The sequence below is a fragment of the Phytophthora ramorum genome (genome assembly GCF_020800215.1).
Source record: "Phytophthora ramorum isolate Pr-102 chromosome Unknown Phyram_PR-102_s0010, whole genome shotgun sequence".
NCBI lineage: Eukaryota > Oomycota > Peronosporomycetes > Peronosporales > Peronosporaceae > Phytophthora > Phytophthora ramorum.
The window spans coordinates 1465502-1490083 of NW_027150656.1; the positions used below are offsets into that span (position 1 = coordinate 1465502).

Here is a 24582-nt window from a genome sequence, read left to right on the forward strand (position 1 = left end):
AACGTTTTAGCGGATTAGTAGTATTCTTTTCAACAAAATGGAACTTCTTCCGTGTTGAGGTCAGATATTGATTGCAGGGACTTTAGACTGGTATCCCCCCCCCCCCCCCTTAGTATCTCAATCGAAGTTGTTTGGAGATATTGCCACAAGGGTGCAAATCTGAGCCACACCAATGCAGCTTAGTCGTCAGTGGGTGAGTACGGGTCAAAGAAGTCCTCACCCAACCAGTATGCAGTGAGGTTGGTATACAGCGCATCGCCTTCCACAAAGTTAACCGCGTCATCCACGCTACCCGTTCCGATGTACTTGGCCACGTGCGGGTACGGGTACACGGGCCGCGTCACAGTAACCGAAGAACCCGATCCACTGGTAAGACGACGACTAGATCCCGAGGACTGCCACTGACCAGCATCATTGGTGGACTCACTGGTTGCAGAGCTAGTCATGACCGCGTGCGGAGCGATACCCTCCTCTATCCACTTCATCATGGGCGTAACAAGGTCGAGCTCCGACGGACCCTCTCCACTTCCACAATGGTAGACGCCCGGAAGCAAGTACAAGCGGTTGAAGCCTTCGACAACATCGGCGCCCATGTTGGCCTGGAGAGCTTCGTGGTAAGCGATGGTTGTACGGGGCGAGATCTGCGGGTCAGCCCAGCCGTGCCACAGGATGAGCTTACCACCTGCAGCCTCGAATTCAGACAAATCGGCGCTAACGGAGTCGAGGAGAGGGTGGCGAGGGCGAAGAAGGTTGATGGTCGAGTTGGCAAACACAAAGTCGTCCAAGGTGTAGTTGTCGCCTGGGTAGTTCTCCAGGATGAGGTACTTGATGCACGAAAGAGCGACAGACTCGCTCATGATTGAGGTCGCAGCATCCTCTGGCACGAACACACCAGACCAGCCAAGCTCCGACGAATACTGAACCTCACCAACCGTCAGATGCTCATCGTTGTCTGGGTCGATGGGACCGCTGTAACTCTTGATGGCGACTTGAACCTCAGCAGACGTGAGGCAGGTCGAATTGTCAGCATCGTCAGTGCACTGGATGGTGGACACGTCGAAGCTACAGATGCGGGGATCTGACAGCAAACCGTCATCAATGCCGTCAAGCGAGTCACAAGCGGAGACGACAGCGTCGTGAAGGATCTCGAGGCGGTCCGAAAGCAGAATGTGGTCGCCATTCTCGTCGGTGTTGCTCACAGCCAGCCAGCCGTGGTGGAAACTATTCTGCAGTGTGAAAAGCATAGCAGGAGCGCCAGCGATAATGCCGTTGAAGTCGTTAGGGTATCGGAGCGCCTCCATGACAGCTTCGCGGCCACCATCCGAGCAACCGCTGAAGTAGGCATACTTCTGCTCTTGGGCGTAGTAGTTTTGGATAAGCGTCTTCGCGACCTCAGCTGTCCAGTGGTGTGCCTCGTATGCAAACGCTGCACGCTTATCTGCTTCAACCCCCCACGTAGCAGACGTGCCACCGTCCATGTCGGTGGTCCCCAGCACGAAGTTGCCATTGTCTACAGCCTCCGCACCAGATGACGCAGCAACAGACAGGGAGATCATTCCGCAGAGACCACCGCAGCCTGTCTGCATATAGCGCTGTGTCCAGGTTGACACTGGGAGCATGACCTCCCACGTGATCGCCGGTGGGAGGGTTCCTTCAACAACGCAGTAGGAAATGTCATCGCTCGTGGCCTCAGTTGCAGATGTGATGTTGCTGCCTGCACCTCCTATGCTCGTGATGTTCACTGACAACAGGGCAGCGCAGTCGATCACAGGCTCCACGACAGCCAGGCTCTCCGCCACATCTTCGGACGATGAACTGGAGGAATTAATAGTGGCCGAAGAAGCGCTGGTGTCCTCGCCGCTGGAAGTGGCAGTCGCTTGGGTGGTCGTAACTTGAGCAGCGATTGTACAGCCCGATACGAGAACTGGTAGCAGAATCACGGAAAGTGCTGCACGAAGCGAGTGAGTGAAAACCTTCATGCTTCTTGATGTGAGCACAGGAAGTGAGTTATGGTGGAGATGGCGAATTCAAGAATGGGGTCCTGGGCGACGGGTTCTTGTCGAGGGGTAGCCGTATCTGGATAGTCTCTCCAGAATCTCCAGGTGATTACTGGAACCTATCACACAACTCTTTTAACATCCTTGTTATACGTCCCCATTCTGACTCATGGCTGTGTCCAGCAGATCGATCAGTTGTGCTCAGTGGACACGATGGTAGACTCCGCAGGAATTGACGATGCACTCCTTGTTGATCAATTCGTGCACAAAAGCATAATCTGACAGGCGCAATGATTACACGAAGATAGCTCCAGCACACCTGCGAACTGCGAAGTTTCCAAGCGGACAGTCATTCTTGTATCGTCTTTTGATAGACGGCATGGAAAACTGAGTCACAGATACTTTCATAACTTGTGAATTACAAGTCACACGGCGCAACTCTTGGTCATCTTGACCGTTCATCTTGTGGCGATCAGCGAGTTGAAATGATGCTCGGTCTGCCAATCTGTTTTGCACTACATGCTGGATCCCCCCCCCCCATTCCAATTTAAAGTCTCGCCATCGTCAAATCCACTCAGCAAAGATGTTTTCATAGGTATCTATCTATTCGTCGGCCACATCGTTTTTCGCACGAATGTACCTCGACATGTACTCCGTGGCTCGAAACTTCTCGGACCACAAAATCCGCCCCATCCCATTGTGTTCACGTAACGCGTGCTTCTCGCTCATAGCACGTTCCACTCGTTCCATCAGACTATCAGCATTACGCGATTGATTGTACCGCAACGAACATGTAGCCACACCAGCATCCCTAGCAGCAGTCCAGCGTGGCACGTCATGGTACAGACGTTGCATCTCGTCCGCAAAGGTCTCGGGGTTGTCAGCGATAGCACCACCCCATAGCGTGTCGTCCGAAGTCATACCCTCGGCTCCGATTGAAGTGGCCACGCATGGTGTTCCAACAAACCAACTGTCCGCGATTTTCCCCTTGATGCCAGCGCCGAACCGCAGCGGTGCGATGCTCAGGCGGTACTGACTCAGCGTCTCGTGCGCGTCGGGAGCGAAGCCTTTCATGAAGAACCCCTGTGTGGGGTAGTCTAGCTTCACAAAGCGCTTGGTCTCTCCATAAGACCCGTAGATGTGGATCTCCGCATCATTTTCCATGCTACGGAACAAGGGCAGAATGGTGTTCTTCATCCATTCAACCGCATCAACGTTAGGCGCATGCTTGAAGCTTCCAATGAACGCAACATTCTTCCGCTCATCGAAGGAGCGTAGCGCTGATAAATCGATTTCGGGGTAGAAGAAGTCGCAGCAGTGCAAGCTCGAACTGGGCACTTGGAAGCGCGAGACCAGCATGTCACGCTCGAAGTCCGATACATATAACGTCAAGTCAGAACGATGAATGGATGCCAATTCGCGGATCGCAATCTTTTCCACAGGAGCAACATCCAGTCGTGCTCCATCCAGCGTATCTTCGAAACGAGCTCCTTGCTTCTTCACTGCAAACTCTCGTGCACGACGCACAAAGTGGACATCTTGCAGGTCAAGTACTCGCAGCGCCTCAGGTGCGTACTTCTTAGCTTGCCACCCGTACATCTCTTCAGCAATGAAGCGGTCAAAAATGACAAGCTGCGGCAGCGTTTCCAGCAGTAGATTCTGAAACGCGTCCGTATTAGCGTCTGCTTGGATGCAGCGCACGTCCTGTTCCAGCTCTAATCGTGTCGAGTGGTCATTTAAACGACTCGGAGACACGCACAGGACCTGATAACCACGCTCTTGCAGCACACTGATAATATCCGCGCTACGAACGCCAGCAGCGGAGCTTGTACGTTCAGGCCACACCGACCCAGCCAAAACCACCTTCTTCTTGCTGGCCGCAAACGCCGCCACACTCGTGCTCTGCTCCTGTGCCTTTTTCTTCTTCACATCCGCTGATCCAGAGGCCGATGATTGAGGTTGATAGGAATGCGCAACCTTACTCTCCAGTGCTTGGTACCATTCCGTGCCCATATCTGCCGCAAGCCTCGCCTCCACATCAAACGGCCCTGGCAGTCCATCCGGGAAAAACTGCAGCACCAATTCTTGAAAATACGCGACCTGGTCCTGCTCCCTCTTCTGCACCTTTGCAATGTACTTGAACCACTTGATCCCGCACCTCACGTGCTCTCGTTCCTCCCATACAATCTGCTCCACCACGCGAGCCGAGGCTTTGTCTCCCATGGATTTAATCCGGTGCACCAGTCGATCGCCTGAGTCCAAGCCCCTGGCTTCCTGCACTAAAGGCACCACTGCAATCCTCGCAGCCAAGTCCGCCGCCGTGTTGGCCGCGTGCTCCAGCAACGCGACTGTCGCGGGCAGAGCTCCGTATTCCGAGCCCAATTCTCTCAACCTGTGGTCCACCATAGCGAAATGCCGCGCTTCATCCGCTGCAACGTTCAGAAAATCATCATAAAAGTCTTTGGGCAGTTGGTGGTCGACCGGGTCGAAGCGGACGATGGTGTCCCAATAATTGTCGATGGCCCCCAATTCAATGTGCGCCAAGGCGTGGAGCATAATTATGGGGATACTGGCTTGGGCCTGCAATTGTTTCATGCTCGGCATCTGCTTGGGGGGCAAAAGTTGCGGCTTGAGGCCTCTGGCCGGCAGGTCCGGGGGAATGTGGGAACCCCATTTTGGTTCGCGAAAAATGGGCAAGGCGTCGGAGCTCCAGCGATTTTGACACTCGAAAGTGAGCGAAACTTTCTCGTGCGGGTCGGTGCAGTGTAAGATACGAACGCCATAAGCGAGTAAAGAGTCTGGACTGGCAGCGGTGGATGACGGGGCCACAGGGGGAGTGCGACGAGGACGCAGGACGCCCCTGGCCACTCGACTAGTCCGGCGTAGCATTTTTTTATGTGGATGTATTTTTGACCGAAAATATAAAAAGTGGGTTTGTAATTTTGCCCTGATGTGTGGCACATATGCTCACTTTACAGCTCCCCAGTCATGCCGACGGCTACACGGACAACCAGGTACGTTGGAGTCACACACACATACTTGCATAAAGGATACTCACTACAACGAATTGCGTAACGTAGCATGAAATAGCTGCAACCTAGGACTAATTGTGCATTGTTCATCGATGCGGGGGTGGCATTTCTACGTGATATATACAATATACAAGTTGCGACGAAGCCGACGGCGCAGAATGTAATGAGTTCTTTGAGCGCGATGGCAAATTAAGAACTGAGGTTAGCTAGGCTGCTTGCATCTACTCCTTCTAGCTATTCTGTGAAACAGGTTTACGCAACCGTCCTGTAATCTATGTCGTAAACTACAACGTGAACCGTCCTGTAATCTATGTCGTAAACTACAGCGTGAACCGTCCTGTAATCTATGGTGTAAACTACAGTGTAAACTACAGTAATCTAAGGCAGATGCGTTACATGTACACAGAAGAGCTCGATCTGCAGGATGACCTTGCCGTGCTTCTTTTTGGAGGGAAGACAGCTCGTTCCTTTACCGTCCCGCTGTGCACGGAAGCCAACTTGACAGCAAGCTCGCTTTTGCGGAAAGGATGAACCTGGCTTGCTTTCGAGCAAAATGAGGCAGTCGAACAATTATTCCTCTGCTGCTCCATATCGAAATCCATTTGAGCAGGAGGCCTTGACGAAAGCCCGGCACATAGTTTTGACGATTAGTCCTGTGGGAAGGCTCATCGAAGTTCCTGATAGCGCGGCGTTATTGCTGTCTCCTGTTGGGAGCCCTCTGCCTCGATCAACAACACGACAGGAAGTACGAATCCTCTTTAGACTCTTATGGCAGCTCCACGCGAAAAGCCTGATCCATGGAGATCCTTGCATGCCGAATGTGATCCTCAGTGGGGGAAAGCCTCTCCGGGTTGGTATTGTGGAAGTGGTGGAGGCGAGCCCCACTTTGAAACAAAATGATGCTGCAATCTTCAAGGTCTCTCGGACCGTTTTGCTGGACTCGGTGCTGAAGCAGTTGGTCGACAACTAGGGCAAAAGCGCTACACGAGATAATCTCAATGATCTGGCCGAAGCAGTCTCTGAAAGCTTGGTATTTTCAAATTAGCTGCACGTTTAAAAAGTCGTAAATGCGATCCAATGGTTTCATTCGCACGACAACGGTGGTGGTGGTTAAGGTAGACGCAGGTGGCCCAGAGATTTTCTAATGAACAATGAATACATCAGCGAGCGGGTGAATGCAGATCTATGATTTTGAGGAGTTGGAGGAATATCTTAGTGTCGTCTCGACCAAGTGAGTGTAGCCTCAACCAGCCCCCTCTTCGCTGTTAGTGCTATCTCTTCCAGCCTTCGTATCCATATGGGGAATCAATGTTCGCGCTGCAGTCAAGCCCAAAGCTCTCCAGCATCTAATCCTGCCGCGGCGGGTATAATATACCATACGTGTCGAAGCTTTCGAGAGCTAAGGCACCGCCTCAGTCGCTTTGGCAGCAACAAAATCTTCCTGGGCGGTTTACAGCTCATTGTTTTACTTTTCGAGACGCGTGGTCCTAAGTTGATGGCGGTCGAGTGGTTTCTGCTATCTGTCTGCTATCTGACCCCCTCGTCTCCAGCTTCAATCGCTGCCAATCATCACTGGACGTGGGATGATGAAAATGTAGCCATGTCGCTTGGTGTCGTCGGCGCCACCCGTTCTGGCGAGTGACAGTACGTCGAAACGGAGGGGAATAACGTCCCTGGTCTCCATTGCACGAGTGGTGGATGGAGGTGAGCAAGTTGCGTGGAGACCTGGCGCACTGTTGGCTGGCAGAGACTTTGGTGCAAGTGCTGGAGCGAGCAGCGACGCAACGCCAATTGCAGACGCACGTGTTGGTCTCGTTGGGGGATGCGGCGATTGCTGCGCAAGGAAACGTGCTGTCGGTGCTGGTGAAAGGGTTCCTACGTCGGAGTGAGGTGTGCAATGCAGCGGGCGAAGGTTCCTACGCACACGTGAATGATGCGGACGAGTTGCAGTCATGGATATCCGACAGAGCTCTCAATACTACAAGTAGCAGCTCGACTGGAGTGGTGTTTATGGTGTACGCGCCGTCCGAGGATGCAGTTGCTGCGCAGCAGGTCGACACTATTATTCAGGCGGTGATTCAGCTTCAAGGCTCCTTAGGGAGGATTGTGGTGCTTGTGGTGCACAATCCCGATGGGATATTGGGTTTGGAAGCGGAGAGCAGAGCGATGGACAGCGCTTTGATGTATCATCTCCAGTATGTTGGTGAACAAACGGAGGGCGAATGGCGAAGAAGTTTGAAGTTTATTGCCGAGCCATTGAATGTCCTGCGAGATCAATGTGGGTGGCGTTTTGTGATGGAGATCGTTCGGTGGGTTCCTGACTCTGCGGGAGCTTTGGCTAACGGAAATGAGACTTTCGGAGCGGCGAGAGCGACGATGTTCTCGTCTATCAACCAGTTGCCCTTCCAGCTTTTGCTACTCGCGCTGCGCTGGAGCCACTTTCATCCGGAGCTTGTTCGTGCTTGCGCCAAGAAGCTTCGGAGGCAAACACTACTCATCCCACAAGCTCGTGTGCGGCGTGAGCTGGCAGAATTAGAGAAGCGTGAAGTGCAACTCTGGAGTGGTTTGTATCCACCTGTAGACATGGGAGAAGACAAGACGTCGAATCGTTTAAGCAAGCAAGAACAGACAGCGTCCACCCTCTTTACGGACACGTCATTTCAGCCCCAAGTAGTGCCACGAAAGCTCGAGCGACTGTCTAAGTGCTGTCTTTGGGACACCCAGAAGCAGTTTTACAAGGACCAAGGCATCCGCGCGTGGAGTTCGGGCGCTATTCCGTTTGGAGTATCCAGCAGCTCTTTCCTCGCCGCGGGTTACGCACGTACCGCAGTCGACTTCTTGCTGAGTAATGCAGACTGTATCCAGGCTTCTTTTAAGGGAAATGGGCCTCCAAACTGCTTCGTGTGGGAAGCCGCCAGTGGCTCCTGCAAGTTTTTGCACTCGTTCATGCTGCACTTTACTGAGCTGGTGGAAGCAAACGATGAGTTTAAGAGGCGAGGGCTCGTACCACTGGTCATAGCGACCGATTTGAGTGACCAAGTCCTGAGTTCACGACGGCAAATGGAATGTTTTCACTCGTTTATCGAGCGCAGGCAGTTAGACTTCGCTCTCTTCGACACGCACGACTTCGTTCACGGGGGTTCTACAAAGCGAAAAACATTGGAGCTCGTTCACGCTAAACGCCAATGGCATGTTGGAAGTGATGGCCCCGTCGCCCTGATGGGCAACTATTTCCTGGACTCGCTGCGCGCTGACATTTTTACGGTGGCTATCCAGCAGACAGACCCGCCAAGTGAAGCTGTCAATGTTCCCGAAGGTAGCTCAACGGAGCGCGTCGTAGTACAGACGGCTCTTCTTGATAGCGATACTTGCAGCCTTGCTGGCATGGATGTAAGCCTTCGACCAATCCCAGATCCAAGGACACAAGCCGTGTATGGAGATAACCGACTGAACGATACATTAGTTCAAGTACTAGACCAATTTCGATCCGGTGCTTCTTCTTCAGCTGTAAAGCCTGTCTCATCGACAGGATTGGTTCTGTTTCCAGTTGAGGCGTTCGAGTTCTTCTTGACGCTGGTCGATCGAGATGATGACATCGCAGGTTTCCCTGTCGCCGTTCTGGCTGGCGATGCACGATTTTCTTTCCGAGACCCCATCTCTGGTGCGTTCATTACTACAAACACTACCGAAGGCGCTTGCAACGAGAGCGGAGACGTGTCCGAGTCTGTGACTACTGAGAAAGTGAGCTTAGAGCTACCGCAGCTATCACCCCACCCAGATTGCTTCTGTCTACCCGTGGATTTCGAGATCTTCAAGATGTTCTTTCAGAGCCTCAACAATAATGCAGCAGACATTTCAACAAGTGCTCAGGTCATTTCTGCACCAGCTAGTGATACTTTTGACATCTTTTTCGCGACGGTCGAGCCTCGGGCTGCAAGACGCAAGGCCACCCCGACTACTACTGCAAATGCTCTGCAGACGAGCTTTCAACATCGGTTTGCGCGCTTCACACCAGGAGACTGCGACTTATTGTGGGGTACCATGAGCTTCGACGACGGTGCGCGCTGCTTCTCTGCGGATACTCTTCTCGCTCTTTTGGCACAAACTGGTTGGGACTTCGACTTGTTTGTTGTCTTTCACTGGGAATTACTGAACCGGCTGCGGCTGCAAGAAGTCGACACCGAGTCGGAACACTACCAACAGCTTCTGATCGAAGCAGGCATCAAATCTTGGCGGACGTTTTACCACATGGAGCAGCAGAGTGAGACGGATGCCACCACGCGAGGAGTTCGTCTTCAACTGGCACGCTGGTTTTACGGTAAGACACAATTCAACGCCTTGTCCAAACGGACTAGTACTCACTTGTTTACTGGTCACGCCAACAGAACTGGAAGCCTACGAGAGCGTGTTGGAAGTGCTGACGCCCTGGAGAGATGAGGCTCACAATGACATCAACTCGGCCGACATAGGCGTCTTTTATCTGCTTGGGGTAATGCTTCGATCCGTTGAATTATTTGAGCCGCGGGGTCCTAACGTTCCTGCTGACTGCTTCGTGTTTGTAGCTGACAAGTTTGAGAATGGACGAGTACTGGACTGCGCTATCTTTCTTCCGCCTTTGCGCTCGTTTAGCTCCTACAAAACTCAAGTTCCAACGCCAGGTGGCGCGCACGTTGCTCGCTCTGCAAACATTGAGGTCCTCATCAAATAGCTCGAATGAATCGGATGGGAACTAGCAACATGAACTCGATACCGCGACTATAAGCGAAGAAAACATCGATAAGCTGGGAATTCTCTATGAATCTGTTTAGGTAGTTAGTATTATTTGCACATGACTTCTCAATGGACAGATGACATCTACACACACGGGTCTTGCTACGGCCTGACCAGCTCGACATATACAACGCACTCCCTTTTAACGCGCTTACCCTTCGAGGTTCAGTTTCTTGGCGTGATAGTCCTGGACAATCGTGGCACACGCCTTCGCTCCTTCCACCACTACAATGAGGTGCTGACTTTGTTGAGCTTCGTCGTTCGAGTGGGGCGTAGCCGTTTCTTGGTCCTGCAGGTACATCACAACAAACAGTAGTTGTCAGACAAGAATTGACAAAGCGGCAGTCGCACCGATGATTCGACTAGCTCGTACCTTGAACTGGAAGACAAGTAAGTTGTCTAAGTCTTCCCGTTCGGCCACCGTCGAGAGTGATGTCAAAGGCCGCCACTCTTCGACCAGTGCGAACCCTTCTCGCGTAGCCGCCATCGTATTTAGGACGATGAGCACTGAAGGCGTAATGACGAGTTCCCGGTCTCCTAGTCGGCTCAGTTGTCGCTCTGAGCCCTCGTCCTGCTCCTCAAACCTGATGGCGTGGTAGAATCGGAAGTCTTTGTGTGCGTCGCTGGACGAGGACTTCCAGCTAGCTAAGTCTACGTGTCGTGACGAAGGTAGTTCCAATTCGTGTTTTCTGCAGTCTTCGACTTGTTGTGTGTCGGCATTTTCATCTTCTTCGTTGCTCTCTGGGGCTTCGTCAGGTTGGGTTTCTACTTGGGGGTTGGTAGAGGAGTGCGAGCGCCGTCTCAGACGGGAGGCTACCGCTACCGCTTTGTCGAGAATGGTGCTGCCTGTTCGCATCGGTGCACTTTGAGGCGCAGGTGTAGTTGAAGCGATCGAAGGATGCTTCTTCCCGGTACTGCTTGTAGATCGTGTGGACGAGGTATCTCCGTCCTCGTCACTAGACGAGCTGTTTACCGAGGATTTACCAATCGTGAGTGTTCGACAACTCTCGCTTGACTCACTGTAAGGACTCCACTTGTTGTCCTCCGTGCCGCTGCGGATGCGGAAGAGGTAGGGTGTGTTTGGTTGCAAGCCCGTGACCGAGTATTTCAAAGTCTCGGCGCTGATGTCCGGCTTGACTGTCCACCACATTGCAGCCAGACGATCTTTCACGTACTGGATCTGGTACTTAGTGACGCCAGCATCATTCACTGGATCCCACGTCACAATAACTTCTGAGCTCGACGCAGAGAATACCTGCAAAATATGCGGCGCAACAGGAGCGTGCGATGACGCCGTCGCGCTATTGGCACTGCTACTGCTGCTTGCAGCGGTTGAAACCATTGAACTGATCGACGCCACGCTATTGGAGTTGGAATTGTCACCAATACTTCCGCTGGGCGGGGCGATCCCACGAGAACTGAGGAAAGCTTGAACCATGGACTTCGCCTGTTCCTGCAGCGAAGGCCCAATTTCTTCAACAGCAGACTCGGGAAGCCGCTCTAGGACTACATCACCAGCTGGAGTATTTTCAAAGGCCCATACACCATCGGCATCATCGTCAGCCTCCCGTTGGCCGTTACGAAGCAGCATCAACTCACCATCGTTGCTTTCGTATTCTCTGTCTCTGTCCGCATTGTCATCATTGCTGCCAAGAGCAAGCCGGACGAACACTTGGTTTGTACCAGGACTCACAAGACGCTCTGATCCTCTGATCACCAAACCTCTCTCCAGTATAATGTCCAGCTTTTCAGCGTTGAAATCGGGACGGCGGCGGGCTCGCAGTGAAAGAAGTACGCGGTAAAAGAATCGTCCACGCTCGACATATTCAGGGCAAACGCCGGGAAGGAAAATGGCTGGTGTTCCATCTTCTCGACCCTCGGACGTCGGTGTCACAGTACCCGACGAGGGCATTGCAGACCCTGTGGTCCGAACATCCAGCGTTTTCATGGATCCACTCGACAAACTGTAGGGACCCCACCGCTGGCCATCACCACAACGCACGCGGAACACAAGCGACTCGCCCGGGTCAAGGCCAACCATTGTGCCGTTCGTCTGGTCCGTGACGCCCGTTGTATCCACCTCGGCTGTCGTTCCCTCCTGCTTCATTGTGATCGGGAGCCAAGGGTTGAATTCATCACCGGATTGCTTTGCAAACTGAAGCTGGTAGCGTGCCACTGGTGGTGGTACGGCTTTAGCAGGCAATTTGTCCCAAGTGATGCAGATAGAATGCCGCGTCGCGCTTACGAGCGTTGGTGCCAGCGGTGGAATGGCAATGGCATCAGACACAGTTGCATCCTTCTCCTTCTGTACGCTTGGAGGGGTAAGAAATCGCAGCATCACCGGTCGAGAAGCTTGAATAATAAGTTCGATCACAGTGAGAAACGCGACATCCTCCAAGCTTTCGTCATTAATCGAAGCGAGCAAGTCTCCGGTGTTGATCAACCCAGTTGCAGACGCCTGGCTGTCCGGAACCACGCTGTCAACAACGGCTTGGTATTTCTTGGACGTCCTAGACTTCTGGAACAGGATCCCGATGGGGCCTTCTTGTAGCTCGACATCCGTAGTTTTCTCGCTGCCCTCTTCCGGGGCTTTGTGTGTGTTCACGCACACTTCAACCCACCCCTCGTCACCAGCAACAGGTTTCTCTGCAGCAACGTCATTTGCCTCGACAGACGCGCTGCTGTTGCTCCAAGCAGTTGAGCTCGAGGTTGATGATACAGCATCTCTTGCAGCTGCCTTCAGGAACATCAGACGTTGCGATAACGTCGATACAGCAGAACTTGTCGTCATCTTGGTCTTCGACTTCGTCTTTTTCATCACTTCTCTCACTTCGTTCAAAGTTCCACTACTCGGAGCTGAGGATACTGGCGTCGCCATTGAGGCGGTACGACTGCTGCTCGTATCGGAGGCCTCAGTCCGTGTATTGCCACTGACATCGTTCGCGAAATCGTCTTGTGATGTCGTGCGCGATCGACTCAACCCAATCTTAGCAAACAAGTTGAATCCCCCAGAGGACGACGAGCTACCAGTCGAGTCAGGAGGCATCACCTGATCATCGGTCGGCAGTGGCAACGGAGACGACACAAGCAGCTGCTCCTGAGCAAACGTATCCATGCTTCGGATATTTTTCTCCAGCTCGTCAAACCCTCCGTCTAGTCGACTTACATACTTAAAGCCCTTCTGCAAGAACATAAGCACAAGACGCGTCACCGATACGTGCTCCGCATGTACCTTGGCTGCCCCGCTACTCCCGATCTCGCTGGCTAGTGCACCAGGCTCTCCAGGACTCTGTTTGCGGGATAACGTCACGGGTCCTGTTGGAGGTGATGAAGATGACGGTGCCTCGCCGATGACTTCCGCTGTCACAGTGACTTCGATAGCCTGGACTTGTTCTTGCGTCGGTTGGTGCGATTTGTCGTTCGAAATGACCCTGGCCAAGCGAACAATTGTATTCAGTGCAGCGTTGTTCGACGAAGAGCGCGGGAGCTCAGAGGCTGTATCGACGGAGGGTCCAACAAAGCAGAAGTGGCAGCCTTTCATGTGCGAGAAGCCCTTCATGAGCCCATCCAGAGCGTCTGGTCGCCCCATAATGCTTGGATCGATGTGATGCGAGAGGCTTAAGTGCGACTTGTGATACTCCTCCGCTGACCGACAGTCCAGCACAATAAATTTTAACGCCGTCGAATCATCGCCATCGTCATTTCCTGAAGGATACAACAGCGGTGATTGGCCGTCAATGGGTGATAGCAACGGGTTGAGCGAACCTTGGGCATTTGCGACCTCTTCCTGCACAGCCGGCGCAGCGGGTGCCAGCACTGGTGTGCGCTTCTGCTTTCCTGTAGTCGCCAATCGATCCAGCAAATTGCGCACGAGCTCCTCCGGGTAAACCTGCAGGCTGGAGCACGCGTACAACTGATCCAGGAACGGCACCATTGCATCTGTAAACCCGCCGTAGCACACGGAATACAGATCTCGCTTGAAAGATCGCGGCGTACTCTCCGAAATCGTCAGCGCGCTCGAACAAACCTGCTCCAACTCGTCGCGCGAGGAAAACGTCAGCGAGCTCAGCACCTGTGGCAGCATGGCGATCTCCGCCTCGAAAATCTCTTGGCGGTTCGCTGCCACCAGTGCGTACGCCACAAAGTGCAGCAAGTACGGGTCTTCCTCCAGCAGGAAAAAGTCCCACAAGTAGAAGACAAACTCGGGCGGCAAGGACCGTGCAAAGAGCGTCATAAACCAGGGTGTAACGTAAAGTTCCGGCGTCATGTCATGCTGGTCCAGAAAGTGGCACAACTCTGGGTCATGGTACAGCATCAGCAACCTGTACAACTGGAAAGAGCACTGCAGCGACCTGAATTCCTTGTCCACGAAGACGTGCGGCAGGAACCTGTCAATAAGCGCGTAGAAGCACTGGAACACGATCCCGTCAGCGAGCGGGACAAGGTCTGCACAACCGTCTCGCTGCTCGGTGAGCAGCAGAAAAGGGGCCAGCACCTCGTTCATGCCCTGCTTGTACCGGATGCTGCGGCACTTGCAGTAGTACGTGAGCAGCTTGACCACGAGCTCCACCGTCTCCGGCTGCTGAAAGCGCGGCTCGTTGCCCCGCGTGCGTGCAGCGTCGGCCGCGATGACGCGCTGGTTGTCCAGGTCCTCCTGCACCTGCAGGATGCTCTGGTCCAGACACACGCGCTCGCTGCGAGCCACGCCCAGCAGCTCCTTCCACACCTGGGCGCGCAATTCGGACGGGACGCCGCCCAGCGAGCGGCACGTGACGCCGACAACGAAGTGGTCGGGCCTACGTTTGTGCATCTCGTGCGCTAATTGGTCGTGCAATTGGTTGCGTGCGTGCAGTTTTGCGGCAGGGGTAAGGACAGCAGCTTCGGACGCAGATTTCTCAGCTTGTAGTGGGAGGACGGGGACGGCGGAGGTCGCGATGGATGTGGACGCATCTTGAGAGGAGGAGGGTGGAGGTCTGGCGCTTGGGCCGCCGTCGTCGTCGCTGGAGACCTCCATGAGTCGAGACGCCTGCTGGAGCCGGAACGGTTTTGAGCACTGACCTCTGCCGAACTGATCTGGGCACTTGATTTAGGACAGAAAGGAAGGAAATAATATGGGAGAGTCGAGCTTTGTCCGAAGAAGTGTCCAGGACACTATCTGTATTCGGAAGAGTGACATATAGCAAACTGCAACTTCGGGAACATGGCTACATCCGACTTTGCTGCTGGATTAGTGGGAATATACATGCACGGTTCCGTCTGCCAGTGTCAACCTGCCCTGGCCGTTCAATGCAACGTGGTTGTTCTCCCATTGACCCACGAAGCTCTCGCCGTTGGCAAAGAAACCGGAGCCTGCACCGTGACGTTTGCCGTGCACCCACATGCCGTCGTACAGGTCGCCACCTGCGTACTTGCAGAGACCGCGTCCATGAGGACGTCCTCCAACACACTCACCAGTGAATTTGCTGCCGTCCGGGAACGTGATGGTCCACTCGCCGTCCACGGGTTCGTCGCGGCACCACTGACCTTCTTTGACGACGCCGGAGCTCGCGATCGTGAGCACGCCAGTACCTTCGCGACATCCGCGGCGCCACTGACCTACGTACTGATCACCTTGAGGCGATGTGAAGGTGCCTTCGCCGTCCTGGAGATCGGCTGTCCATTGTCCAGAGTATCTTGATCCGTCGGCGAAGACTGCATCGCCCAGGCCTTCACGACAGCCTTCACACCACTCGCCAGAGTATTGTTCAGTCAGGTGTTGAGCCGTCGAGTCCGACTGCTCTTCTGCAACGGGGGCGATCAGCTTACCGACCCCGTGCTTTTTGCCATGCACGAACTCTCCCTCGTAAACGCTGCCTTCAGCATCAGTGTACTTGCCGCTGCCGTGAAAAGCATTCGCCCGCCACTGACCACTGTAAGTTTCGCGACCGCCACTGATCACACAGTGGCCGTAGCCGCAACGCTCGTCATTCTGCCAGGAACCATCATAAATGAAGTCCTTCGAACCGGAGGTGAGCACGCCGCTGCCGTGGCGCAAGTTTTGTGCCCACTGCCCCTCGTAGGTGCTACCAGTAGCGCGCTCAGTGAATATGCCGAAGCCATCACGATGCCCATCTTTAAACTCTCCTTCGTACACGTCTCCGTTAGGGTAAACATGTCGGTGCGCACCACGCATCGGATGTGAAGGCATTTCTCCGTCTTGCTCATCCTTTACTACTGACGGTGAGCGCTTTGGCGACGACGGAGGGGTGTTAGAAGAAAGTGAAACATCCACAAACCGAGACGGGGAACGAACAGCCTTCACGAAAACGCTGTGCTGCCACTCACCGTCAAGGATAGTGCCGTCGGGATTGACGCATATCCCGCGGCCTTCTCGAAGACCGTCAATCCAGTCACCGGTGTATGCTGCCCTGTTCGCGAATTTGCACGTTCCTTTCCCCCATGGCTTCCCGCGACGGCACGCACCTGAATACTTGTCGCCATTGGCGAATGAGATAAGCCACTCGCCGTCGCTCACCTCAACGCCACGTTTCCAGGCCCCTTCGCGTGTTATTCCGGAGGTTTTGGAGAACGAGACGCCTTGGCCGTGACGCAAGCCCTGCCACCACTGCCCTTCATATCGGTCTCCTGATGCGAGAATGAGCACGCCATTTCCGTGACGTCGACTTTGCTTAAAAGCGCCAGAGTACTCGGATCCATCGGCATATTGGCAGGAGCCGATCCCATGAAACGTTCCATCGAGCCACTCGCCAACATACTGCACCACGCCTCCCATTTCGCCAAGCCTCGTTCTCACTGGCTTCACAACTGTTAACTTGCCGGCACCATGCCTCACGCCGTCCCACCATTCTCCGTCGTACACATCCCCTTCGCTATTAACGTGGACTCCTCGCCCATGGAAGCGATTGGCTCGCCACTGACCTGTATAACTCTCCCCACCTCCTGTACCGCCACCTCCTCGTCGTGTGCTATGCCCTTGTCCACAGCGCATGTCGTGTACCCATTCGCCATCATAAATGTATCCCCCACTAGTTTTAGAAGTCAGCATTCCTCTTCCGTGTCGTTCATCACCAAGCCAAGCGCCATCGTACTGATTGCCCGTTGCACGCTCCAAATAAATACCGTATCCCTCGCGTTTGCCTTCCACAAAATCTCCTTCGTACTCGTCGCCACTGATATATGTGTACGTGGCGTGTCCTTCGTGCGGCGGTGGCCTTCGTCTTTGAGGTGGGTCACTTGAATCCCTCCTCGTAAGCCTCCTCTGGGGTAGCTCGTGCTCCAGCCATTTCGCGTAATTGCTTGTAGATTGCCAAGAAAGTGTCCAGCTCCAGCCGTAGTCCGCGCAAAACGCAGAGCGTGGGTTGGGGGTCTCATCGTCGTCCACATGGACCAAGCTACCAAGAACCGGTGCCGCGATCTCTTCCAACATCGAGCGGAATGACGGTGGAAACAAATCACTCATGCCAGAGCTTGCTTCCGTATGCCTCTCGTCTTCATTTTCGGCATGAAGGGTAGCTGCCAGCTCGGCGTTCAGTAGTTCTTCGAAGTACGAGCGACATTGAGTCAAGACCCATTCGTTATCACGTGTTCGCTGACCTGTAATCCGCATGTGCATTGGAGCTACTGGATCTGTAAAGCGCCGTGTCAGCCCATCAGCTAATGCTGCGGTCTTTGTACCAAAAGCAAAGGCGCGCTCGCTGGTTGCTGTCGGGTGTGCTGTCACCCCACCTGCATCCAGATCCAACACAAGATCTAGCCGCGCATCTTCGTTCTTGATCAGCAATGGGTTGCTCGTTCCAAGCAAGCACCCTCCACTCCCAGCAAAAATATTCTTCCCCGACGCCAGTGTACAACAAGGTTGTACAACAAACACGTCACTGCGCTCTTGCAGCAGTAAATGTGCTAGTTGCGACGGCAGCATCGCCAGTAACGCAAGCACCGCAGCGGACGCTGCACTAGGACTAGCCGAGTAACACACTACCCTCCCTTGCAACAGCAACGCATGCAGGGACGCCACCACATCACTCCCTCCAAGTCGTCGCACCATCGCTGCATTCGGCAGCAATCCGTCTCCCGGCACGTGTTGCTTCTCCAGAAACATATAAAACCGATCAATCACTTCAAAATCTCCATCCTCCGTCTCTTCCCGGAAAAACTCCGTCGCCACAGCTCTCAACTGCGCTCTGAATCCTCCAAAACCCTTCGATGACTCCGTCTTATTCGGTCCTAACAGCAGCATCAAGAACCGTTGCTGCTTCCTCTTCTTCGTCGAGAGTCTTGAGTCAGCAAAGGCGACACCCATGGTCGCCCTGAGGACTTTATGGTCCCCATCTTGAGGCACACAGAAGAAGACCCCTCCACTCTTTGTATCGGCGTCTGCAGCCTGCATCTCCCGACTGAAAACCTCCTCCTCTTCCTCTTCGTCTCTCGAACCATCTACCAACGTCTCGTCGTCCTCATCTTGGAGTTCAAAGCTCAAACTTCCGCCGTTCGTGGCGACTGAAACGTCAATGGACGTAGCTAATAGACGTCCACAGTCTATCAATTGTTTTTTATTGAGCACGGAAGCTTCGGAGTCGAGTGGGGGCCGAGAGAACTCCACGGCGTCTGATTCCACGCCTGTATCAACTGATTGAGTTTCATTTGCGACGCATGTCGCGAGCGTCTGGGACTGGGACTGCTCACAGATACAAACAACAGCAATACAGTGCACTGGGGGCAGCCACGCCGCGGTACGACCGCTGCCGGAGCGGCTACCGACGCCTCCGTGATTTTTGGTCATTTTTGACGTAATTTGGTGATGTGCAACATTTTTCTCAAAAAAGACAGGGGTTTTTTAAATGTGGGGCAACAATCCTGACAGACGTCGGTCGAGACGATGGTTCGTGAAGGGCGCCGCTAGTACGACGGATCCTACGGTACTTCAGCTCAAAGGGAGGAGGGGATGATGTATGGAAAACAAGCACGCGAGAGAAGAACGTGCTGGCAGCGCTGCGAGCGTACAAGGCCAAGAACGGACACGTGTTGGTGCCATACCGTTTTGTGGTCCCGTCGGGTGATGACACCTGGCCATCCATGACGTGGGGGTACAATTTGGGGTCCGCTGTCAATTACCTGCGATACAAGCTTAACACCGACGAGGAGGCATTTTCGCCCCAGTTTACGCGCGAGCTGGTGGATTTGGACTTTGCTCGAGATGCGTCTCAGCACAAATGGGACACAATTATCATGCCGGCGTTTAGGTGCTTTTTCGAGGTCAATGGCCACACGGACGTTCCGGCCGGTTTTGTCGTCCCGAGCGACGATGCCTGGCCAAAGTCGGCGTGGGGTGTGTGCCTAGGAAATACTACCCATTCTATCCGGGCTGATACGACGTATACTGCTCAGTTGGAAAGGTCGAAAGAGGAGCTCCGAAAGCTCGAGTTTTGCTTTGAAACCTCGATCGCTGAAAGAGATTGGTCGGAGAAAATGCTGCCTTCGCTCGAGGTATACCGCCAAGAATTTGGTCATTGCATTATTGAGTTTTCATTTGAGGTACCGTCCTCTCCTCCGTGGCCAAAGAAAGCGTGGGGGGTCCCTCTTGGGGTCGTTGTTCGTGATATTCGAGGGAGGAAAACCTACGTGGAGCAGGTTGATCGAGACATTGAGCGCCTGAAGTCGCTTGGGTTTGCGTGGAATCGTGACGAAGCGGTTTGGAACGAGCGCATCGTACCAGCCATTCAGGCATACGCCAAGGTTTACAAGAATTGCAAGATTCCAGTTAAGTTCGTCGTTCCATCTGAAGACCCTTGGCCCAGAAATGCGTGGACGATGAAGCTAGGCAAGATTCTCTCCCGCTTGCGGAGCAACGCAACATTTTTTTCACACGTTGGTCGTGATGCCGAGTTGTTGGACGAGTTAGGCTTGAATCTCAAGTTGTCAGTTCGAGGATGGACGAACCGTGTTGTCCCGCTGCTGGAGATCTACACGAGGCTGTTTGGTGAGGAAGAGATCCCAGACGATTTTGTTGTTCCGTCGGAGGATGTATGGCCGGAGCAGGCGTGGGGCATTCGGTTGGGCCTCATCGTGGCTCGTAATTCGCACCACGTTCCTCGCATGTGAAAATTCTGGCAAGTAAGATGTGGGTTCGTACGTACTGCGTCAGGAAAAAAAATGCCTTCGGGGATCGCTCATGTTCTGCCTCTCTATCACGAGGAACGGTCGAAAGATCTTAATGACCATCGGTTGTACCTGGAAACCACCCTTGGATAGAAAAATGCTGCTGAATGCGATGTCTATAACCTTTGTGCACGCGAATACAATCCCCACCCTTTCAACGATGCCAATGGGCAGCATAATCAATGGTGATTTACGGACTATCCCAAGATCTCCGGGATGTTTTGAGTTGTTTGAATTGTAAGCAAGTGCTCTCGTGCTCTCATAGGATAAATGCAGACGAAGGAGTTGGTATCTAGTCTGTTTTTGCAAGTCCTTAATCGCTCATCAACATGAGTCCGGGAATATTATCTGTTGAATGTCACTCATTGATGGTGCCGTTGTTGCACACGGTGGGGTTAAATGTGGGGATCCATGAATGATGAACACTGTTCATTGAACAGTATCCGGTCACTTTAAAAAAGCTTATCACTCCTTCCTCGACGAAAAAAATCTGGAATGGAGGTAAGTACGACTTGTCAATCGTCACGGAGAACCACGCTTCAATATCGCACTACCGGTAAGCCCGCGAGCGCAAATCATGAATCGGAGTTTGGAATCGAGTTCGCTTCAGCTGGTCAAGATCATGATGAGCTTTTGGATGGACACGCACCGACGAAAGTGGTTGGCGTACGCGCTGTTCTCGAAGCGAGCTCGAGCGTGTTCGAAACTGAATTCGCTTGAGCTGCTTACGGTCCACAGCATGCGCATAGCAGATAGGTAAAGATTTTGCAGCAGTGCTGGTGTCGGATCACCTTGAGGAAGAGCTTTTTGGGGAATCACTCATTTTACGCCTGCGATTCACAGCCTCTGTGCTGCTCGTCATCTGGCTAAATTGTCATCGTAAACGAAAGATTTGGCCAAAGCGTTCAACTCGACTTGCGGTGACAGTGGAAGTTCGTGCTCGGGGCCCTGGTCGCTAGTGAGAGCCACCTCCCGATCCAATCTCTGGACGCCACAGCGATGGTGACGACGCCTACCGACATGCGAGCCACTGGTGGGTGCGCTACGGACTGCAACAGTCCTAGCTCTTCCTGCTCTGTCAGAACGCCGTGGTTCGAGAGGAGAAGTACAACGTCGATGACTCTCGAACGCTGGCAGGTGGCGCTGGAAGAACGGATTTCGCTTCCACCCTTCCGCTTCCGTTGGTGCTGATTTCCATCTTCGAGTTGTGCATTGCAGCTGCCAATCACCGCAAGGAAGACGCGGGTATGGAAGAGATCGTCAAGCTGCTGCTGGTCTCCGAGGCTCTTGTTGGGCTGCACACCTTCCGCACCAAGAGCAGCGGAACATTGGAGAACGACTTTACTGAGAGCCCCTCATGCCCGGGAAGGCATTTGTCAACGCAGTTTACGCTCTCTGCCAGGCAAACGACAGCGATGACGGCTGCAAATCGCCACCGCCAGTCCGAGCCAGCCGGCGCGTTTGAGTCAATCCAGTGGCACTGCAGTCCGTCGTGCGTCGACCCGACGGCACCGAGCGGGCGACGCTAATTGGAGTGGGCCGATGAGGCTCACATGTACCACCACCGCCATATTCCTCTTCATAGCACAGCTCTCTCAGGCAGCCAAGCCAACCTATATACCTCTACGAAAAAAACATCTATCTTGGAACCGAGTTCAGCTAGCCCATCCCCTCTTGTACCATACAATTTCCAAGTGTAGCAACTGGCCCGAAATCGCACTTAGTTGAGTTCATCTTCCCACCAACCTTGTCAGTAGGGTAAAAGCCCAAGAGCTCCGACATGTCGAGCAGCGGCAGTCGCAGCGTGAGCAGCGACGACTACGGCAACGTGGCGCTGCTGTACGCCAAGCTGGTAGCGCAGGTGCTGTCAACGCTCATGAGCGCCTTCGTGGGCTCGCGCCACGTGCTCCAGGTCGTGGCGCTCAAGAAGCAGGAGCGCGCGCGACGGCAGCTGCAGACGCCCATGCTCGCGGACCGCCGGTACACGGCTCGCAGCTGCGAGGGCGACGTGCCCACGCCCCCGGCGCTGCTGAACCTGTCAGAGGACGTGCCCACTACAGGCGGCCAGAGCTGCCACACGGCGGCCACGAACAGCAATTCATCCGAAGAGTTCCGACGCAATCGCCTGGCGTCGGCGCTCGTGCGCGAGCGGGAGAACGCGCTGTACGCTCCCGTGGGGGGTCCCGACCTCACGACCAACGAGAGCGACGACGACCGGCCGCGCGTGTCGGTGGCTTCAAGGATCCTGCGAGTGATGTGCCTCACAGACTTTATTTTCTCGCTGTCGGGGGCCGTCGTCACGGCCGTGGAGCTCTGGGCACCCGCGGCGGCCGACGGCTTCCAGCTCGTCTTCTGGGCGCAGGCCCCGCACTGGTGCTCGCAGGTCGCAAGCTTCTGCTGGGTCGCCACCTTGGCGCTGTACATCGCCAAGCACCGAAACCGCGCGAGCTTCGACGTGGCCATCGCCCACGCCATCATTTGGATGGTCGTGGTGTTCTACTGGGTGCTTGAGCTCTACTCGAGCTACTACGAGACCAAGGGCTTCGTGAACGCGGCCAAGATCATCTGGAAGGTCATGGCGGTCTGCTGCTTCCTGGTCATCACGTTCTGCTGGCTCAACTTTGCCAGAAGGTGGAGAAGGCAGGAACGACGGAAAGGGGCGTACGTTGTGTCCAAGCTGGCGTCCTACACCATGGCGTTCTTCATCTTTGTGGGACCTATTGTGATCACGGACTTGGCGCTCGGACTGCACAGTGTGGGGATTGTCATGGACACGTGCTCCGTGGTGCTGGCCATGTGGCCGTTCGTGAACGCCGTCATTTACCTCACGAAGCCTACACTCTGTCTCAAGATCTTCCAGGCCAAGTCGAGTCGCAGCCTTCGCGGACAGTACGATTCGGCGGATGGTCAGACTAACGGGCTTAACAGGCTCGGAAGTCGACGGTTTATGAGTGGAGGCGGCAATGGATCCGCAGGAAATGCCAACATGACGGGTGGAAACACAGGGGACACTGGCCAGATGCTGCTCATGTCGCCGTCTCATCACGAGCTGAAGGGTCTGGAAATCGGCGACAAGATCGGCGAAGGCGTGGCAGTGGTGTATCTAGGCAAATGGCGGGGCGCTAACGTTGCTGTCAAGATGAAGGCAGTGCTGGCGGCATTGGAGAATGCCGCAGATATTGTGGAGTTCCAGCACGCCTGTAACGTCGAGATTCAAGCTGAAGCTGAAGTCATGCGCGGCTTGTGCCACCCGAACATCGTGCTTTTCATGGAGGCCGGCTTTTACCGCGGCTCAATCTGTATTATTTCAGAGTATTGTGCGCGTGGTTCGCTGCGTGATGTGCTGAAGCAGCAGCAACCGGAAGTCAAGGACCTAAACTGGCCAACAAAGCTGCGCCTCGCGCTGGGTATCTCGCATGGCATCCAGTATTTGCACAACGCGAACCCGCCAATGATTCATAGAGATCTGAAGTCGCCTAATGTATTGGTGGACGACTCGTGGCACGCGAAGATTGCGGATTTCGGTACTCTTCGCTTCTCAGAGATTGTGTCGTCGGCTGCGCAACTTCAGTCGTCCCAGACAAAAACTAGGAGCTCTGCGAAAATCCCCGTGGTGGAGATGACGGGACTTGTGGGCACTACGCGCTGGATGGCACCTGAAGTCATGCGGGGCGAGCGCATTTACACCAGCAAAGTAGACATCTACAGTCTCGCACTGATCCTGTGGGAGCTTATCGAAGGAAAACTACCGTTCGAGAACACTCGATGGAATCACGAGGTGGAGGACTTTGTGCTGAAGGGCGTTCGACCGAACATTCGCTCAGACCTGTGTCCACTGCGCTGGAAGCTGCTGATTGTGACATGCTGGCAAGCTGACCCGCGCGAGCGTCCAACAATTCAGCAGGTTATTAACAGTCTGCAGCGGATTGGACGCGAAGAAGTGTGGGATCCGACAGGACCGCGGTTTACAGGCGTTAGCCAGCTAGGCACGTCCATATCTTCCTCGATATCGCAGTCGCTGTCATCCTCGTCGTACCTGGACTCGCCAACGGCCATGGGACCGATCGGAGGTTTTGATCGGCGCAATTTCAGCCTACAACCGGCAGCTCTGGATGAAAACCACGCCAGTGAATCCGATTCGGATGCAGAGAGCTTTGCCGAAGAATTTGCGTATGTTCCGACGCTCGAGTCGCTTGCATCTCCTGCGATTCTCGGTGCATCGGATGCAAGCAGCTCCAAAAGCTCCAAGAAGGCGCGCACTCGGTCACGCCACGGCTCGATGGAGACTGCCGCCAGCAGCCGGTTGAGTTGTGTGAGTACTACCAGCAGTACGGTGAGTATGGGTGTCAACGACAGCGGCTATTTCGGCGCAAGCGGCCGTGTCAATGACCCCAGCGCAAGCTCGCTCAGCGCTGGTACTCTCCATGGCAGTACCAGCTCGTCTATCTCGTCAATCAGCGGTCGCTCAATGGGAAGCTCCCGAACGCCCAAGATCAAGAAAAAGCGCCCCGAGTGGCGACGTCGCACGGACACTATCCAGGAAATGCAGCCTACGGATCTTATCAACGCGCCACACACGTTTGTCGAGTCGTCTCCGAATGGGACTCCGTTCATCGTCAATATTTAAA

At 54.2% G+C, this 24582-nt stretch overlaps 8 protein-coding genes across 8 annotated transcripts; 4 read left to right on the forward strand and 4 right to left on the reverse strand.

Annotated features, from left to right (window-relative positions):
• Window positions 1–179: 179 nt before the first annotated feature.
• KRP23_10757 (putative esterase) lies at window positions 180–1979 on the reverse strand (the record flags this gene model as incomplete). Its single annotated transcript, XM_067881245.1, has 1 exon — window positions 180–1979. One exon carries the CDS (start codon window positions 1977–1979, stop codon window positions 180–182), a length of 1800 nt encoding a protein of 599 aa, XP_067741510.1.
• Window positions 1980–2600: 621 nt separating this feature from the next.
• Window positions 2601–4601, reverse strand: KRP23_10758 (uncharacterized protein; the record flags this gene model as incomplete). The annotated part of the gene is made up of 1 exon (XM_067881246.1): window positions 2601–4601. The coding sequence occupies one exon, from the start codon at window positions 4599–4601 to the stop codon at window positions 2601–2603; it is 2001 nt and encodes a 666-aa protein (XP_067741511.1).
• A 2126-nt stretch (window positions 4602–6727) lies between these two features.
• On the forward strand, window positions 6728–9762 carry KRP23_10759 (uncharacterized protein; the record flags this gene model as incomplete). Its single annotated transcript, XM_067881247.1, has 3 exons — window positions 6728–9347; window positions 9415–9518; window positions 9592–9762. The coding sequence occupies 3 exons, from the start codon at window positions 6728–6730 to the stop codon at window positions 9760–9762; spliced, it is 2895 nt and encodes a 964-aa protein (XP_067741512.1).
• Window positions 9763–9950: 188 nt separating this feature from the next.
• KRP23_10760 (TBC1 domain family member 23) lies at window positions 9951–14813 on the reverse strand (the record flags this gene model as incomplete). The annotated part of the gene is made up of 2 exons (XM_067881249.1): window positions 9951–10088; window positions 10173–14813. The coding sequence occupies 2 exons, from the start codon at window positions 14811–14813 to the stop codon at window positions 9951–9953; spliced, it is 4779 nt and encodes a 1592-aa protein (XP_067741513.1).
• A 213-nt stretch (window positions 14814–15026) lies between these two features.
• Window positions 15027–18578, reverse strand: KRP23_10761 (Radial spoke head 10-like protein B; the record flags this gene model as incomplete). Its single annotated transcript, XM_067881250.1, has 1 exon — window positions 15027–18578. One exon carries the CDS (start codon window positions 18576–18578, stop codon window positions 15027–15029), a length of 3552 nt encoding a protein of 1183 aa, XP_067741514.1.
• A 96-nt stretch (window positions 18579–18674) lies between these two features.
• On the forward strand, window positions 18675–19897 carry KRP23_10762 (uncharacterized protein; the record flags this gene model as incomplete). The annotated part of the gene is made up of 2 exons (XM_067881251.1): window positions 18675–18697; window positions 18760–19897. 2 exons carry the CDS (start codon window positions 18675–18677, stop codon window positions 19895–19897), a joined length of 1161 nt encoding a protein of 386 aa, XP_067741515.1.
• A 1056-nt stretch (window positions 19898–20953) lies between these two features.
• On the forward strand, window positions 20954–21483 carry KRP23_10763 (uncharacterized protein; the record flags this gene model as incomplete). Its single annotated transcript, XM_067881252.1, has 2 exons — window positions 20954–20987; window positions 21092–21483. The coding sequence occupies 2 exons, from the start codon at window positions 20954–20956 to the stop codon at window positions 21481–21483; spliced, it is 426 nt and encodes a 141-aa protein (XP_067741516.1).
• A 251-nt stretch (window positions 21484–21734) lies between these two features.
• KRP23_10764 (putative serine/threonine-protein kinase/receptor R818) lies at window positions 21735–24581 on the forward strand (the record flags this gene model as incomplete). The annotated part of the gene is made up of 1 exon (XM_067881253.1): window positions 21735–24581. The coding sequence occupies one exon, from the start codon at window positions 21735–21737 to the stop codon at window positions 24579–24581; it is 2847 nt and encodes a 948-aa protein (XP_067741517.1).
• Between the last annotated feature and the right edge of the window lies 1 nt (window position 24582).